The sequence below is a fragment of the Scleropages formosus genome, chromosome 2, assembly GCF_900964775.1.
Source record: "Scleropages formosus chromosome 2, fSclFor1.1, whole genome shotgun sequence".
Classification (NCBI taxonomy): Eukaryota; Metazoa; Chordata; class Actinopteri; order Osteoglossiformes; family Osteoglossidae; genus Scleropages; species Scleropages formosus.
Genome location: NC_041807.1, coordinates 17846422 through 17863675, shown reverse-complemented (window position 1 = coordinate 17863675; position 17254 = coordinate 17846422). Strand labels below are relative to the sequence as shown.

Genomic DNA, 17254 nt, shown 5'->3' with positions numbered 1-17254 from the left:
AGTCTAGGAGTGACGATTGAATGAAGTCTATCTTTCTCTCAGCACATCGAAGCCACAGCCCGGACCTCAGAGATCCATCCTTACCTCACAACTGACTCTCTGCCAAACTACTTGTCCAGGCCATGGTGACTTCCCGTCTGGACTACTGCAACTCTCTTGCGTCTGGCCTTCCTGCTACTGCCACTAAACCTCTGCAACTGACACAGAATGCTGCTGCACGAGTTGCGTTCACATGTATCTCCTCTACTCGTTTCTCTGCACTGGCTTCCTATTGCTGCCCAAATCAAATTCAAGACCCTGGTTATTGCCTACAAATGCATCAATACAACTGCTACTAGCTATTTACACGACTTGATCAACCACTACACCCCAACCAGACCCCTTCGCTCATCTACTTCTGCTTGCTTGGTGGTCCCGTGCATGAAAAGTAAAGCACTGAGATTCTCAGTTCTGGCTTCATTGTGGTGGAATGACCTCCCCCTCTCACTCAGAATTGTAGGAACTCCATCTACATTCAAGAAGGGTCTGAAAACTCACCTTCTCCAGACCTATTTCACCCAAGATCTCTCCAGCTCATGTATGGTGCAAATGTTCATGCACCATAACTTTATGATCATCCCCAGATAAGCCTTTACAGCCACCACTCCTGCATTGTATGTGAATGTTTGTGTACATCATTTAAAAAAAAAAATATTGTAGGAAGGTTATCAGGGTTCATCCATCCTGTGTTTTATGCACCTACTCAAGCCATGAACATCAGCAGATCAAGTGGAAAGTAAACTAGGTTTACTTAATCACATATCTGCAGCTGTCTTCTGTTATAATGCAGAAATTTGTATTTTTTGCTGAGATGTACGTCACTTTGGAGAAAAGCATCTACTAAATGAACAAATGTAAATGTAAACATGCAAACCACATACATCTTTTCAAAATAACTTGCCATTTTCTTTATTGCTCATTTAATGTACACCCAACATTTTATATATATATGCACTGGAGCTACAGTAAGCTTTGCAGTTTAGTCAAACTTTTAAAAAGGAATTTTTTTTTTCTTTTTTACATATTATACATCATTTCCCCACACATTAATAAATAATTCTTCCAAACAAATGAACCAGGACTTGTTTAGCCTTGGACCTACATAAGGAGTGTTTGACCTCAGTAAGTGTCCACAGTTTGCACACACACACACGCGCTCATTTGTGTATAAAGACATACAACAGGCCTCAAAGACCACCACATCCGCTGCTTTGAACCACAGGGCTTTAGGATTTTCAAATTTTAAATGGCATTTAAAAAAAGTATAAAAATAAAAGATGGAAAAAACAAAAGAGGAAAGGCTTTGTGAAGAAATGTCACTTGTGCACTGTTCAAGTGCAGAGCTGGGTCTGTGCCGTGGCCCGTGTTCACGTGTCACAGCTTCCCAACACTTCAACTACAGCTCGGCATTGAGCTGAATGTAATTCACATGTACAGGCAGCTGTCTAGTATTTCAGAGGGTGATATTTCGCACACATTTGGGCTATCACATTTTACAGAAGTAAAATAAATAATTAAGAATTTACAAAATGACAGCTTGCATTACATTTGAAAAAGACCTGCTGGGAATACTGATCAGAATTAGGTAGGGCATGTGAACCACACATGAGCTTGGCTTACTGTGACAGTGTAACTTGTTCATTTACCTGCTTTATACTGCTATGCATAAAAAAGGGCTTTTCTTTCATATCCCATCACAAAATGCTTCAGTGGGATATGGAACACAATAATATGGCTCCATTCCACTCTGCTTGTGACTTCAGGCAGAAAGCAAAACTCATGCCAAACTATTACATCATCAGTTTGATGCAGTAAACATATTAAAGTAGTTCTTTGATCACTGTTACTAGTTAAAATATATCAAATAATTATCAAAATGCAAGACCATTTTTATGAATTCTTAATGTTGCAACAGACAAGTCTGCAAAGACAGTGGAGAAGAGGACATCCAGAGCTTCTCATCCATGGCAATGAACAAAGGCAGTTGGAAGAGTTTTGACTCAGCACTAGATCATGTGAGGACAATGACAAATTTCCCCACAGTGTGCGCTCCTCTGCAAGCATGAATAAAGTACTAAATTGAGTCAGGAACAGTCCTCTACTCCTGGATACTCTGCTCCATGTGTGCACACACAGATAAGTCAGACATCTCCCCAGTCACCAGCAGGATTTCCCTGTTCCTTGCCTTTCCATTAACCTACCTTAAAATGGGGGGGGGGAAAAAAACAAACCAAGCCAAACACTTTTAAAATTTCTCCACAGTGAAGATTTTCTTCCATATAAGGAAGTCCCAACAATTCTGAATACTGCAGATAGACTGGGACATAGTGTCATTACCCACCTAAGAGAATCACTGAGGTGGGAAGTGGTACAGCAAGGATATGTGAACTGTCCAGCAGGCTTGAGAAAGGCAGGTGTGTTGGTATCTATCCAAATGACAGCAGCTCTGGAACAGAACCAAGTCCTCAAAATGGAGAAAGCTGAAAAGGATCTCTTATGTGGGCCACCTGTGACTTGACTTGCATGAGAGAGCTTGTAATATTTCTCCCCCTGGGAGGGAGTGGGACAGAATGCTTGCTAGGCCCAGTTGAGGTCAAAGCCCTTGGAGAGCATGACAGCCTCCAGGTCCCTGTCTTCCTCCTTCTCCCTCAGTCGCTGCTCTTCCAGCAGGGCCACCAGGGCATCACGCTGTTCCACCACCTCCAGCATCTCATTCAGGATCTGCTTCTCTTCTGAAAGCTCCGCCTCCGACTTCAAATGATCTAAGGGGTAACAAAGTGGAAAGCAAATAAAATGACACACCATTAACGCATGCACTATACAGTAATGTGGACCAAAGAAACTACAGTTGTGCAACAGATAGTGGTCCCAGGGCCTCACCCTCAACAGCCATGCGCTCCCTCAGTTCCTGCTGCAGACGGCTCTGCCGGTCCTCCAGCTCCAGCTCCCGTGCACTGGGGACAGAACAGGAGGCCACCTCACTCACAGTGTAAATGCTAGTAACACAAAGCTAACAGAGGCCAACAAGTACTTACAATATCATGAGTTCAGACTCATAGCGGACCAAAGCATTCTTTTCCTGTACCAGTTTGAACCACTCCTGCATGAGCTTGGGGTCATCCTTTTTGCCCATCCCTGGAAGAGGTAGGGAAGAGAGGAGTGAGGCCAGCAGCATAACAGCAGCCATCACTAGGCCCAGAGAGGGGGGTTGATGGTAGTGTCATGGGAGCCAAGCCAAGACGCCTTTACTCAAAAGGAGAGACGCAAGGCCATGGAACCCAGGATCTGGGATACCTGCACGGCTTGCGCCGAGATGGCACGAACGCGGATTTCAAACTTTACGGTGGAAATGCAGTAAGTCAGCTGGTGATGAAAGCTGACAAGTTGCTTGACCCTGACTTTTAAGATAAGCAGCTATATCCAAGGCATACAATACCTTATTAACCTCCTTTTTATACCCATCTCAGAAAAATGCAGAGGCATTCCATGATGCAGAAACTATTTTTAAAATTTGCACTGACATTGGACTTACACATTCATGATTATTTGAGATAAGCAACTTAAAATTGCTGGGTCAAGTGAACAAGGTCTTCCTTTGTAGTATATACCCAAATAATAATCCACTTCAATCACAATAACCTGTAAGGAGGGAAAAACAAGTCTATGCTGGCATGCATTACTGATCACAAACGCCAACACCACACTCAACTTTACACTTGTAAAGTCAGTCCATGCCACCGCAGTTGTAACGTCTGCAACATGACACTCATCTGTGGTGAACAGGCCAGGCAGAGCAAGGGAATGGCAATGGAAGGGGAAGGTGTCTCGCAGCATGACATACTTAGCTGACGAAGTGGGGGCTCTTGCAAAACAAAAAGGAAAAACACAGTACACACATAAATCGAGTGGCTGTGCTCTTGGGCGTCGGCGCTCGCTGTTCACAGATAAGGACAAGGAAGCAGAGCAAGAATTCTTAGACCCAGAACTATCAGTCACCACTTCAACAAGCAGAGCCGCCTTACACTTGCACACTAACTTGTACCCAGTACACAGAGACAAAGACAGAGAGAAGCAAGTATGCATGATAAACCTGCCAAGTGAAAATGTACTTAAAGCGCATTACCAAAATTAACTTTTTTTCCCCCCAGGCAACACAAATTTTCACAAACATGAAACAGGTATACCTTTCCATGAAAGAGCTCTTGAGTTAGGGCCTAACAATTTTTATGAACATTCAAAAGCATGAAGTCCTGTTTTGCCAAGTAACTTCAGCAACTTGAGTGTTTGTAGCAATCAAAGAAATTTCCAGTTTTAGACAACACGCTAGCTGATGCATGCTCACACAACACAGACCAGAGTCATATTGTAGCAAAACCAAGAACAGCTCAACCAGCTGTGCAGTTGGTGTATATTAGTATTCCAGAAACCAGGACCATGCTAGTCATTTATTATACACTTCAGCAAAGTAGTTTTCTTGAAACATATTCATTAAATGATTCTCCTCATTGCCAATTAAATTTGTAAACTATACCCACAACATTTCATTAGTTAAATTTATATTTTTGTTTTTAGAATTTCCTAGGTGGTATACATGCCTGTTCAGGACAGCTTCAGGTCTCCATAACAAAAATCTTTTAATACTCACTACTTTATTTAAATATAAAGTATCATCATAAATGAAAATAAACACCTGTTAAAGAATTACATACAGGCTTCCCTCACATAAATCTTCATATAAGATGAATTCATGTAAAATGAATGCAATTACAACCATTTTAAATGGGGGAAAAAATACTTCCCTAATTCACAAAAGGTTAACCCATTTTTTCACCAAACCTGAAAAATTCCTGCTTTATCATTTACACATACTGAAAATTTAATTAAAAACAAGTCCACAAAGTCGGAACTACTCTGGACACCTTTAAATCCGAACTTAAGACCCACATGTTAAAATTGGGTTGGTCAAGATAGGCTCTGAACCACTGCAAACTGGCACTGGACAAGAAATTTTTATGAATTGATTCTGATGTTTTAATTTTTTAAATGCTGTAATGCAGTGATGTAATCTTTTGTTTTTGTATTTTGTATTGCTGTAACTTTTAAAATGCTAATACATGCATTCATTTAGTTCATTCATTAGTATCTTGATAGGGCAAGGGCACTACAGAAGTAGGTGTGTTTCACACCAGCAGCCTTCAGATCTGAATACTACAACCTGCTGCCTTATTTCTACTGTAACAAGAGGTGTTTATCATTATCCAGCTTTGATAACACTACCTAACAAGGCAGTTCTTAAACAATAATTACTGTAGTCATTTGTAACCCTCATAACCCCTCTGTGCTCACCTATTCATAAACATTTGCAATAAATGAATACTAAGGAAAAAACTCATGTTTCATCACTTCAAATTTTTAACAGGTCAGTGTTCTTCTCCTTGGCCTTTTCAATGTATTTTAGCATTTTTAAACTTTTTTGTCTTTATTAAGACAGATTAAATTTTTACACTACAATTAAAACACACAGAGGCACTTGTCTACGAGACAAATAAGGCGCACATTAGAAGCCAAATCCACACAGGGCGGTAGCTGCTTATCTTGTGTGGTGTTCAAGAACACCAAGACTTTCATTTTGTATTGAAATTTCAATTCATGTAAAGTAGTCTCAAGTACCAGTTGACAGCACCTTATGCAAATTTTAGGGTATAAATTTTACATGCTTCTAAGTACTAATTTTCATAATATGAGCAATTATTATTAGAGGGAAGCCTGTATTCTGAAACAAAACTACCTACATTGTCAAACACTGAAAGTATGTCTCCCCCAGTATCTGAGTAAACGTATGTGTCTTCAGCAATCATATGCTATTATGGGTTATAGAATTATCAAATCCTGGGAAAATCTACTATTCCTTGTCAAACATGAGGATAGATGGGATATGGAATCCAGGGAGAAGAGAGGAAGGACTTGTGCTCTCCAGGTGCTGCCCAGTTGCCACAATGACCCTGCTGCATCCAACAGCAGGAGAGGCGGGGCTACGTTACCTTCAGGGATACAGCATGGACAGAAGGAGATAGGTCTTCGGCGAGGGGTCCCCACATTGGGCTCAACTTCCACAATACGGGGAAATAGTTCACCAGAGGGGGATGGTACCGAGAGGGTGGGGCAGAGAGATGCGACAGACACGGTGGCACAGAGCGTACACGACAAAGTTGGGGTGAGGGAGGACAAAGGGAGGAACAAAAGTGAGAGGAAATGAAGAAAGTGAGGAGAAATATCAACTACAACAGCGAGATAACTACTGGGTGAATTTAAAGCATTAAGTGCGAGAAGGAAAGGTCACCCGGAAAGCTCCTTTGTACGGAGAGAGAATAAGGTGGTGTAAAAAAATGGGGGGGGGGGGGGGCTGAAGGACTTGAGGGTATGGAGTACCTTGACACGGACTCGCTTTACTATTCACTGGGTAACGCAAAGTATTCCCCGTTATTCAGTGTGATACCCAGCCAAGGGATAGGATTATTTAATTCATTATTATGCATTTCCCAAAATGGTTTCCATTATGAACACCTCTAGATTTTTGCCTTGAAGACAGTTATTTCATTTACTCCTTTATGAAATTAGAAATTAAACAGAACATCACCTATGAAATAAAATTAAAAAAAAACTGAAACTGAAGGGTGTGCAACAACAGTTATACAAACAGAAGACTATATGTTTTGAACTGTAACAGTGAAAGTTGGATTTTGGGAATGTGGTAGTTAACACAAGGGACTATCACAGAGGATGATGTTAAAAGTATTTTCAGATCTGTGTGTGGGTATGTTACTAAGCACATATCTACAGTATAATCCTGCATAGTTTAATGTCCCAGTAGTAATATACTTGTGTCTAGAGGAACAGTGGAAATTGCAAAGCATCCCCAAATTTAAGGCTTCTTTAAAGAATGGATGGCGATATTACCAACAAGACATTAAAAAAAGTCTCAAAGACCATTACCCCTCCAGGTCTTACACCACAGTAAACACCCAGTTCAGTCTTTACAGAAGAGCACTCTAAATGGAAACACATACATACAAACATACTTAAACGTAAGCACACACCAAAATTTATGAAGAATCATGGTGATGTTTTTCCAAACACATGCACCTGAGCATCTTTCCTATCACTTCCTAACAGCTGCCTTTGCTGATCATTTTCTTTAATTCTTCCTGTTAACACGTAAATTCATTTATATATAACGAAGTCCATTCTTAAAGTGCAAAAATTCTCAAAAATTCAAATATTAATGTCACTACAATACTGTATCACAAATGCTACATTTAGCAATAATTCAGTAGAAATCAGCTATATTACCAGTCCTATTTCATTCCCACTTACAGTGAGAAATTAACAAAATCAAAGTGTGGTATGCAAACACACGGTTATATCACTTTAAACTGATTGAAGCAGTTTCATGTTTTCAAGTTCACGTGCTAAGATCAGGCAGACAAAAGAAAAAATACTGAGCCAAACCGCTACATCATAGCATTGGGATCTGGTTATTTGACGCCACGCCTGAACACAGACACAGGTTTTAAATGCAACTGAGCAGGTATGGTGCAGTCAGCAGTACCAGAGCAGAGGCTAGAGAAGCATACTAGAGCAAAGCACTAAGGGGAGGAGCTTATTCAGATTGTCTGGGAAGAGGAGGAGTTTATTGGGATTCTCTAAGGGGGAGGAGTTTAGTGAGATTAAGAGGCAAAATTAAGTGGTATTCTCTATGAGTTGGACTTTAGCGGGATTCAAGAAGGACTTTACTGCACTTTCCAGTTCTAACGCATGATTCACTTTCTAAATAAAACTAAATATTTGCCAAAATCAAACTCGTTTACAAAAAAATAGACAAGATGATGGCCACGAAATACTCTCTTCAATTCGATCTTTTAACTAGAGGTGAAAATTAACCTAATTCAAAATTTGTTTCAAGGATTTTGTCTATTTTACATAAAGTAATTAAAATTTGATATTTTGAAATACACTGATCTGCAAATAATTCATACATGAACATATACAGTACACACAAATGCATACATGCATTACATGTATACCCAAGTGTGTACACAGAACACGTGTATACCTTGGTATATACACACCTAAAATTGCAGCAAGCTCTCTAACAAGAAGCTAATTCCAGGGCACAGCGCTGTGGCCAGTGAACTGAACTGGAAAGTGTGGGAATGCCAGCATAGCAGCAGACTACAGAAAAGACAAAAGACACTGGTTGTGTAGAGGAAGTGAGCAGAATCAGCTGTTAGTTTGGAGCGACAGGCTTGAAATACATACCGCCCAGATGCAAGTCCAGGATTTCACTGTAATTAGACTCTCCCCAATAGTCTACAACAGGGATATATTAGAGACAGTTATTGCACACGGCCCCTGGCGGGCTTCATCATATGAAAGAAATAAGGCATGCGCTGTTACACACATGCGCGCACACACTGCATTTACAGGTCAACAACACTCACTGCTAATACACATGCTGCTTACTACCAAAACAAGATGATTACTGTGCACAAATTAGCATCGTGCTGTGACTGGCTCTGTGCACGTATTTTTGTGGGTGGACTTTGTGTATGGGACAGTACGACATTCTGGATTTTCTATCCTGAACCACCATACATCTAAGGAAATCATTCTGGAATATTGGGTAGCCATGTTAACGTGAAAATATTAAGAGTATGGGTTGCTCTTTGTCCTGCATTACACTCTCTTGTAGCTGTGAAATGGGAGATATTCAACTACTGAACAGTTACTTAAAAACAACAAATGTTTTAGTCTACCCTCTTCTATCTCCAAACGTGTCAACTTGACACGTGTTGATATGTAATGATTCTTTAGAAAATAAAAGTTCTGATTAGTGTGATCAGCGTGAACACGTACATTCAAAGTGTAAGAACACACAATGTTTCTCAAAGCAAGGCTGTTTCCCCACACTGTAAAACATGCTGTTCAGTCAGCGGTGGAAAAGACAACACCGACAACAGTTATGTTTTGAAGTATGAACACAAATGGGACAACCTCTCCAACAGCTACAATATGTTTTAATACCTGATCTTCTTTATGTTCTTTTGCACTATTATATGACCCTTTACACAATCCTTTAAAAGAGTAAAAGTTGAAAAGTTAAAGGCATCTTCACACTGGACACTGAACTGTGTTCAATATATAGATGAACTTTCATTTAAATAATCCATCTGATAATCATGGACAAGAGTCTCATGCATAGAACATATTTTAAAATGTTTATTAGGATTAAAATACTCATTTTAGACAGTGCTTTATTGATAAAACACACTGCACTATTTTGGATAGTTTTTAATGGATCTAGGTACTGTACGATGCTGCATTTTAAACTGAAAATTTTCCTTAAATTGCATCCTTCTGGGTGGGGTGCGGTGGCGCAGTGGGTTGGACCAGGTCCTGCTCTCCGGTGGGTCTGGGGTTTGTGTCCCACTTGGGGTGCCTTGCGACGGACTGGCGTCCCGTCCTGGGTGTGTCCCCTCCCCCTACAGGCTTACGCCCTGAGTTGCCAGGTTGGGCTCCAGTTCCCCGCGACCCCGTATGGGACAAGCGGTTCAGAAAGTGTGTGTGTGTGTGTGTGTGTGTGTGTGTGTGTGTGTGCGCGCCCACGCATCCTTATGAATTTATAACAGCAAATAGTCTCTTTCAGTCCCTCGTGGCTCCAGAGTAATTTCTAATATGTCCATATTATGTTTTTTGCTCAACTACTGGCATGAGTTAAATCCCACTTGTCCAATATTCACATCAAAATAATAAAAACTGAATATAAAGCAGAATCTATATAGAAATGGCAACAGTATGTCATCTCCTTCAGTTGAATTTATAATGTCTGTGATAGTCCCTTGTCCTGAAGGTTCAGAAATATAAGTGCTACATAAGAGCGTGAACAGAGATATTAAACGTAAGCACAGAGTGCTTGTCTAAGGTACCAGTGCTCTGTCGGAGGTGTGGTAACGCTGCATCCCTGCTGTGGTTCTCCTCTCAGTCAGAGACCACAGCAGGGCTCTGGATTAAACCCTTTTAACACAACAGGAAGGATGACAGGAAGCAAAGGGTACCTGCTTCTCCCCGGAGCGCCTTCTCCACAGCCACGCCCCTCTCCTCCAGCTGCCTCTGCTTCTCCTCCACCTGCTCCAGCTGCCTCTGGATGATCTGGGGGTGATCACACATTCATAAGTTTAACAGAACTGCACTCAAGCATGGTTGCACTACACCAGAATAAGCCTGCTCTCTTGATGACATTTGCTTGTGCAGAAATACTATCCATTACCACAATGGCATGAGTACCTGGGCTCTGTGCAGTCTTTTCAGCTCCTCCTGTTTGGCCTGTCGGCGAGCTGCTTTCTGCACCCTCCGTGTCAGTTTGGCATTTAGCTCTTCCTCCGTGTACTTTTTCTAGAAAGACACACCAGAAACAAAGGCCATTAGCAAGCCTGTGAGAGTCAAGGCCCTTCGACTCCAGCGTGCCACAACATACAAAACGCCTACATTTATCAATTTCAAAAGCTTAGTTACCCAGTAGGACTCCAATGAAATCTAGACACCCATAACTGAGTAGATCTCTACAAAACACCACAGAACTAAGATACATTACACACCCAAAAGAACGGGGGGGGGGAATCCACATTTTCTAAAGAAACACATAGCTCTTGGTAATGAAAAGAAAAGAGTTAATATTTAAATAACATTACCTTAAAAATGAAAAAAATTAACTATGAAACATATGAATATAAAACTTTCCAAACAGTTGATCAAAGGTAAAATCTCAGCCTTGGCCCCACATTAAAGTTTGAAAAAACGTTAAAAAGCAAGAAAGGTGTGGGAATGGGCTGTAAAGCAGAGAAGCATCAAAAACCGCAGTAGCATCCAACCATGACGATGCCCAGGACCCGTGAAGGGCTTAACTGTGGGGACCGAAGAGGCAGGGGACCCACGACTGTGCCTCAGCGCCAAAACCTCTCTGCAGACAGGTGGCACTGTGATAGGTGCTTGGCATGCAGCAGCAGAAAGGTGGTTAGTAACGTGATGGTGGGGTGAACATGTTCACCCGAGAGAGAGGAGCAGCCAGATACCTCAGCGGTGCATGCGTGGGGGCATATGAACCAATGGGAATGCGCACACTACCTTTATGGCGTACCCTCGCTTGAACGCCAGGGCGTGAGGGACATAAACGGACTTGGGGAGAAAACACACAGGACATACACAGGGGAAACAGAACACAAAACAAATGGTGTGATTAAATGAATTAATGAAATGTTAAAAATCAAGATAAAGTCAACAATTAAAATGTCTTATCAACATAAACAAATAAGCAGATCTGTTTGCAGATTTGTTTGTGACATCATTACGATAAAGTATTCCACTTAAGAAAAAAATCATGACTCTCAGTAAGGAAAACAGGTCTTCACAAGGCAGAAGACCATAAACTTGGAAGTTCCCGAAATTTCTAACACATTATGCCCCCCCTTTTGGGAGTTTATACTGTAGTCCTTAGAACATAAGCTTCACAAACTTGGGAATCATACATGGGACACAAAACACCAACTAAAATTACATCTAGCATCTAACACTGACGGGCAAATTGATGAAAACTCATCAGCTCTACAACCAGACAAACACGAAAAAAAAAAAATCTAAAATGTCCCATTTCCTCAAATGAATTTTTATACTTAATTTAAAAAGTACAGAAGTACTGAAGCAGACAGGCATGACAGAACCCCTTTTAGGTTTGCTGAGTAAAGCACTGACTCAATCACAGATTAGATCCTGGATTTTTGGATATCCACAATGCAACGTAATAAAGAATCTTTCATTCAAGTATGAACATTGTCACACAAACTTGGAACTTTGTAATTTGTGCAGTCCAGCTGTAAAGCTTATACGAAAAAAATCCAAACAAGCAGAAATTTTTATATATATGGCACAGCCCGGTGTCTGCTGCATGATGCTGCTGTGCCACATGTACCAGTCACGTGTAACTACAGTAGTCCACATGGTGACCAGTCATGTACACGTAATATTATACATTATAATAAATTCAGGCCTGTGGCTTTGGATTCCACTGTTATTAGCCAATCTAGTATCACCACATCCACACACGTACAGAGCAACACAACAGAAATAACTTGTGAAATATCCATCTAAAATTCAGTCCGTAGTTAACTGGAATCACTATACTAAGTAAATGTTTACTCTCATTGTGCATATAAATTATCCTTAGTACGATTTACTTCAGCAGCAAAACTAAATTAAATTTAAAAAAATTTTCCAAAAGAAATTAAAAACCACTCATTAGGTCCTCAATTTTTGAACACAACAGGGACTCACTAACTTAGCACAAAATGACATTTTTAATTAAAAAAAAAAAAAAAAAAGCTGAAAAACAGATGTCCCTTCACTTAATAGGTTAAGTTTTGTAAAAACCTCAAAGCTAGGGGTGACTTGACATTTATTTTCAGTAAATGTAAATATCTTCACAACCTTCCATTCAATGCTCCTGATGTATCAATTCCATAAACATGTCAAATATTCACCACCTTCAGGCCACTTTCAGCTTTATCACCACTTATCTCCCTCAGTTTATAAAAAATCTTGGGATATAGCAATAGTTTAAAAAAAAAAAAAAAAAATACTTGAGACTTTTTATTTGATTATTTGCAGTAATTTTGAGCAACACACTAACAGCTGAAAATAATACCTCCTCTGCACAATTTCCTATTCTATACAGGTTAGTGACTAATTGATCTTATAAACGTGCATCTTATTACTGATCACTGACACAAAACACAAGACACGAGCTGAGAAGACAAACGCTGTAGAAGTGTGTGAGATGAAAATGGAACTTTGAAGAAAACACCATTGAAAATCCATTCAGTGCACAGGACAAATGACACTGATTGAGAAAGAGTTAATGAAATTCAATTTCGATGTATAATTTGTATAAATGTTTCCTGACTGTGTTTCTTTCAAGTAGTAAAATCCCCAGAAGCGGTCAAGAATGGTCAAGCATCCACTTACACACTGAGGAATGACAGATTTTTTATTTTTAAAAAAAAAAAAAAAAAAAAACCCATAGAAAGAGAAAAGGCCAATGGATGGAGGTCTTACACTAAGAGAAAATGGACAAGCCTGTAGATTTTTTTTCTCTCCATTAAAAACCATTAGTACAGCCACTGCAAAGAAACCCAAGATCTCAGACATGTTAACTGAGTGTTGTTGAAACACAAGAATTTCAGTGTGTTGCTGGAAACACAGAGGCCTTAAACTACCAGCAGTTGATACCTCCTCCTTAGGTGGCACTACCTCCTCCTCCTCCTTTATCATGTCCTTGTGAAGGTTTGACACCAGGTCAAAGATGTCAAGACGAAGCTAAAAATGCAAAAGTAATCAGGGTCTCCAAACTGGTGCAAGCATTACCTCTGAAGATGCAAAGCCAGTCTGTTCTATTCTATTCTGAGACAGTATTCAATATCTGTATGAGCTTTACTAACTAAATGCAATTAACCAATTAAGTACTTTACCAATACCACCTAAATTTTCTGCTGAAATATACTTGGGCCTATAAAACTAAGACAAGAGTATTTGGATTGAACTGGAATGTCTGGGTCACTCCATGTAAGGGAAGAACTTACATCTGCTTTAGACCTCTCCAGCACATCATCACAGGACAGGTCAGAGTCTTCAGAGAAGCTAAGATTTCGTCTCAAGTTAAGATCTGCAGACACATACAAAGAGAAATACTTGGAGATCCACAACATTTTGAGGGACAAGTTCCAACAGGATATGTTAACATGAGACAAATCCACAGACAGCAAGAAGTGATGTGTCTCCGTGTGTAAATCCAGAAAGGACACCTGAGGTTACCGGATCCAACACTTTGGATTAAGACTGAAAAACGGGGACCCTTCTCTCACCTGAAGACCTTCCAAGGGGTGAGGTTCTCTTCTTCCCAGAATCCACAGTTGTCACACTAGAAGGTGTGCTGGGCCACGACTTGTCATCTTTCTTCTTCTTCTCCTTCTTATAACCAGCAAAAACTGTTTTCCAGAGGGACTTGTGCTTGGGCAAGTCCTCCTGTCCATTTTTTTCAGAGGTTCGGCCTTCGCTTTTTACTTTCTTCTCTTTTTTGCTCTTGCGTGGAGAGAACAGGGAGCTGCGCTTCTTGCTCTTGCAACCTGTGGATCCCTCTGAAGAGGCTGCAGAGCCCTCCAGACTCCGGCTGCTGTGACTGCTGAAGAACCTCTCTGGAAGCGTCTCTGCATGTTTTCGGGCTTCCTGAGCTTTAAGGGCTGACGTTTTTGGAGGGGTCACATTCACGGATGGTTTTTCATTTTTAGCAGATGACTCAGAAGAGACATTCCATGCCACTTTGGATGACCCTTTGGGAGAGTCCAATTCCTTCATCTTTGAAATCTGTTTAGCCATAGCTTCTTTGAGGGCCTGGCTTTTTACATTTTTCTCCCTGGCTCGCATTCGCTCCTCTGCAATCTCCTTGGCCTCTGGAGAGAACTCAGACACGTCTCTGTGCCTTCTGGGAATATTGGGCTTACCATTCTCCATGGCCAGGGCGAGATGGAGAGGGGGTCTCTCCCTCTGGGGTTTGCTGGTAGGAGGGGTGTAGAATTTCTCTTGCAGGCTGTTGTCAGGAGTGCGGTAATCATAAGTGTCATCCACATCATCTGCAAATGGTATCTCCTCAACACTCTCCACAAATGACTTGCGTTTCTCATCCTGTCGAGGTTTGCTGGTCTCCCGTCTCAGGATGACAGCAGACACAGGTATAGTCCTAGGTGCTGGAACAGGAACTGCAGCAGCCTGAACTTCCACTGGGGCAGGTGCTGGGGATGGGGATGAAGCTGGGCTCTGTGTGGAATCTTCAGGTGGCTCAACAGGCTCAGGTTTTCTGTCCCAAGAAACATGGCTTGTGTCACTGAGCATAGCCGGTTCCTCGTTGGGTGGAGGCGGGGGCGGACTAGAGGGTGGAGTCAGCATGGTGGAATCAGAGGTGTTGAAAGTCTGGCTGGTGGGCAGGCTGCCATTGAGGCCAAGGCCAGAGCTGCTGCTGAGGTCCCTCTTATCTGAGCTAGTACTCTTGGGCTCTTTGTCCGGAGGTGAGACGACCTGGCCTTCCACTGTAATGTTTAGCCTTCGGATAACAGCACGCCCACTGAATACAGGTTTCAGCTCTTCCGGCAAGTCTTGGGGGGTGTTGACTTTAGGGGACAGCAAGTCAGAGGTGGGGGCCATTACAATCCTTTCGGGCCCTCTGCTTCTCTCTAGAGGGGTGAGGCCCAGGCTCTTCCTTATCTCTGCACTCTTCATCCAGAACTCTTCGATGAGATCTGCCTTTTTGACAGGTGTTTGCTCTGCGGACTCCAGCAAACGGTTTACCTTGGTGTTGTTTCCTGGGGGAGACTTGGCCAGTGGTGTGGAAGCCACAGCAGGCCCAGGCTGGCCCTGTACAGGGGAGTCCGAGGAGAGTGCAATGGAGGATGCCTCACAGGGCAGGGGCTGGGAGCAGACAGGAGAGAGGGGATTACTGGGTGGGGAGCAGGTGAAGGATTGGCTTCTGATTGGTGATTTTGGAGCAACTGTTTCCAGCTGCAGCTCAGGCTGCAAGCAGACAAGAGGCACCGGTGCAAGAGGAGAGTCAGGAGAGGCAGGGCCCATAGTGTCCTGAGCTTGTAAGGTGCTCTCTTGTTTGACTTTATTCTCCACATGTGGCTCAGGGAAAAAGTGCATGCCAGGGGACTTCACCAGACTGGACGGTGACTGATATTCACATGATGCCTGGAATAAAGAGGAATATTTGTATCCATTCAATTTCAAAAACTTCACCAAGAACCCCAATGAGTGCACTGGTTTGAAATAATGTGCATACCAGAGCCTCAGGCTCCCATACATGTTCTACCGGTGGAGGGATGCCAGCACCAACCGTCTCCATTGGACTGATGGAGGATGGAACTGAAAAGGAGGAAGAAACAAGAAAGTGAATTTTAGCTAGTACAGTATACCAGTAATGTGTATACATTGCATGGTTTTGTACTACTTGGTTTAGAAGGAGCATGAATGAAACAAGGCAAGCTTACCCAGACTAGAGACCCGGTCATGGCTCTCAGACTTTTCCTCATCTTCCTGTACGGGCTCTCTGGCCTGCAGGATGTGCAAGCGAGCCTCTGCCTCAGCATCTGACGGGATGTCCTCTGAAATCACAGAGTATTGTTGCCCTGAAATGTCTGTAGGCCACTCAGCATGTCTTAAGTAGACATAAAATGTTTTAACAAGAAAATGCAGTCATACCCTCTAACAGGTCAGGGACAGCATCCATATCACAGCTCCCAGCCTCTGCTTCCAGGTCTTCATCCTCATCACAGGGTTCTGGGGATCACAAGAAAAACACCACCCGTGTGAGCCCAATGAACATCGATATTAATAGCAAACCAGAGACCTTAACATTAACTGCCCTAAAGTCCTAACTACCACCCCATTGCTAGGGCAAAAGGAGAAAAAAAGCTTGGGGCAACAAAGCAGGAAATGAAAATGGCCCAAAAAAAGCATTTCACTGACATCATAATTTCTTAACTTTTAGTCACAAAGAGCGAACAGAAAAGCCATAAATGATAAACAGTTAGAAAAATGAATAATACTCATTCAGCAGCAAATGAAATATGTGCACATGGAAAAAGCTTTCCCTCTTTCCTGATATAAGCTGAAATAAAAACTGTAAGCAGGAAAATCCATGTTTATGCCAGGTTATCCACGTTTGCATCCTAGTACATCACTGCGCATGCAAAGCCAGGCGTGACCTGTGACCCCTTCAATGCCACATCTTACAGTTAAAATAATAGTCAAGCATCTGGATTCTCAGAGTGTGAGACATTCTCTGCTGGGCATTGGATTTAAGGTGTATGAAACAGCCTGGATAATGAACCCAAATGTGCAGGCTTCAGCCTTAGACGTTTGGGTATCCCATAGGTGCAGCACACATGCATACGCTGTCTCGCTCAGGCAGAGAAACAGCAGCAGGCATAAAAAGGGTGGGGGGAGAAACTGAACATGGGTCACGCAGTGCTACCTCCAGAGATCGACTCCAACCAGGCTCTCACGGCCTCATGACGGGAGGATGAGGGGGCAGGGGCTACATCCAAACAAAACAGAC

The 17254-nt window shown here is 42.0% G+C and overlaps 1 protein-coding gene across 11 annotated transcripts in view; it reads right to left on the bottom strand.

The window, feature by feature from the left end:
* Positions 1-944: 944 nt before the first annotated feature.
* LOC108931534 (protein-methionine sulfoxide oxidase mical3a-like) overlaps positions 945-17254 on the bottom strand; it is a 73823-nt gene continuing 57513 nt past the window's right edge. For 4 of the 11 annotated variants that reach the window (XM_018747323.2, XM_018747322.2, XM_018747325.2 and 1 more), the window contains 14 exons: positions 17171-17233; positions 16396-16473; positions 16185-16298; positions 15977-16059; positions 14010-15885; positions 13728-13810; positions 13378-13464; positions 11221-11271; positions 10384-10491; positions 10155-10248; positions 6081-6146; positions 3075-3174; positions 2920-2993; positions 945-2801 (listed from right to left, as the gene is read on the bottom strand). In XM_018747323.2, coding sequence (XP_018602839.1) covers positions 2617-2801; positions 2920-2993; positions 3075-3174; positions 6081-6146; positions 10155-10248; positions 10384-10491; positions 11221-11271; positions 13378-13464; positions 13728-13810; positions 14010-15885; positions 15977-16059; positions 16185-16298; positions 16396-16473; positions 17171-17233 — 3062 coding nt within the window. In that variant the 3' untranslated portion in view covers positions 945-2616. Of the gene's footprint in view, positions 2802-2919; positions 2994-3074; positions 3175-6080; positions 6147-8358; positions 8410-10154; positions 10249-10383; positions 10492-11220; positions 11272-13377; positions 13465-13727; positions 13811-14009; positions 15886-15976; positions 16060-16184; positions 16299-16395; positions 16474-17170; positions 17234-17254 lie in introns of all 11 variants that reach the window. The other 7 variants (XM_029249687.1, XM_018747328.2, XM_018747329.2 and 4 more) reach the window with 7 other exon arrangements.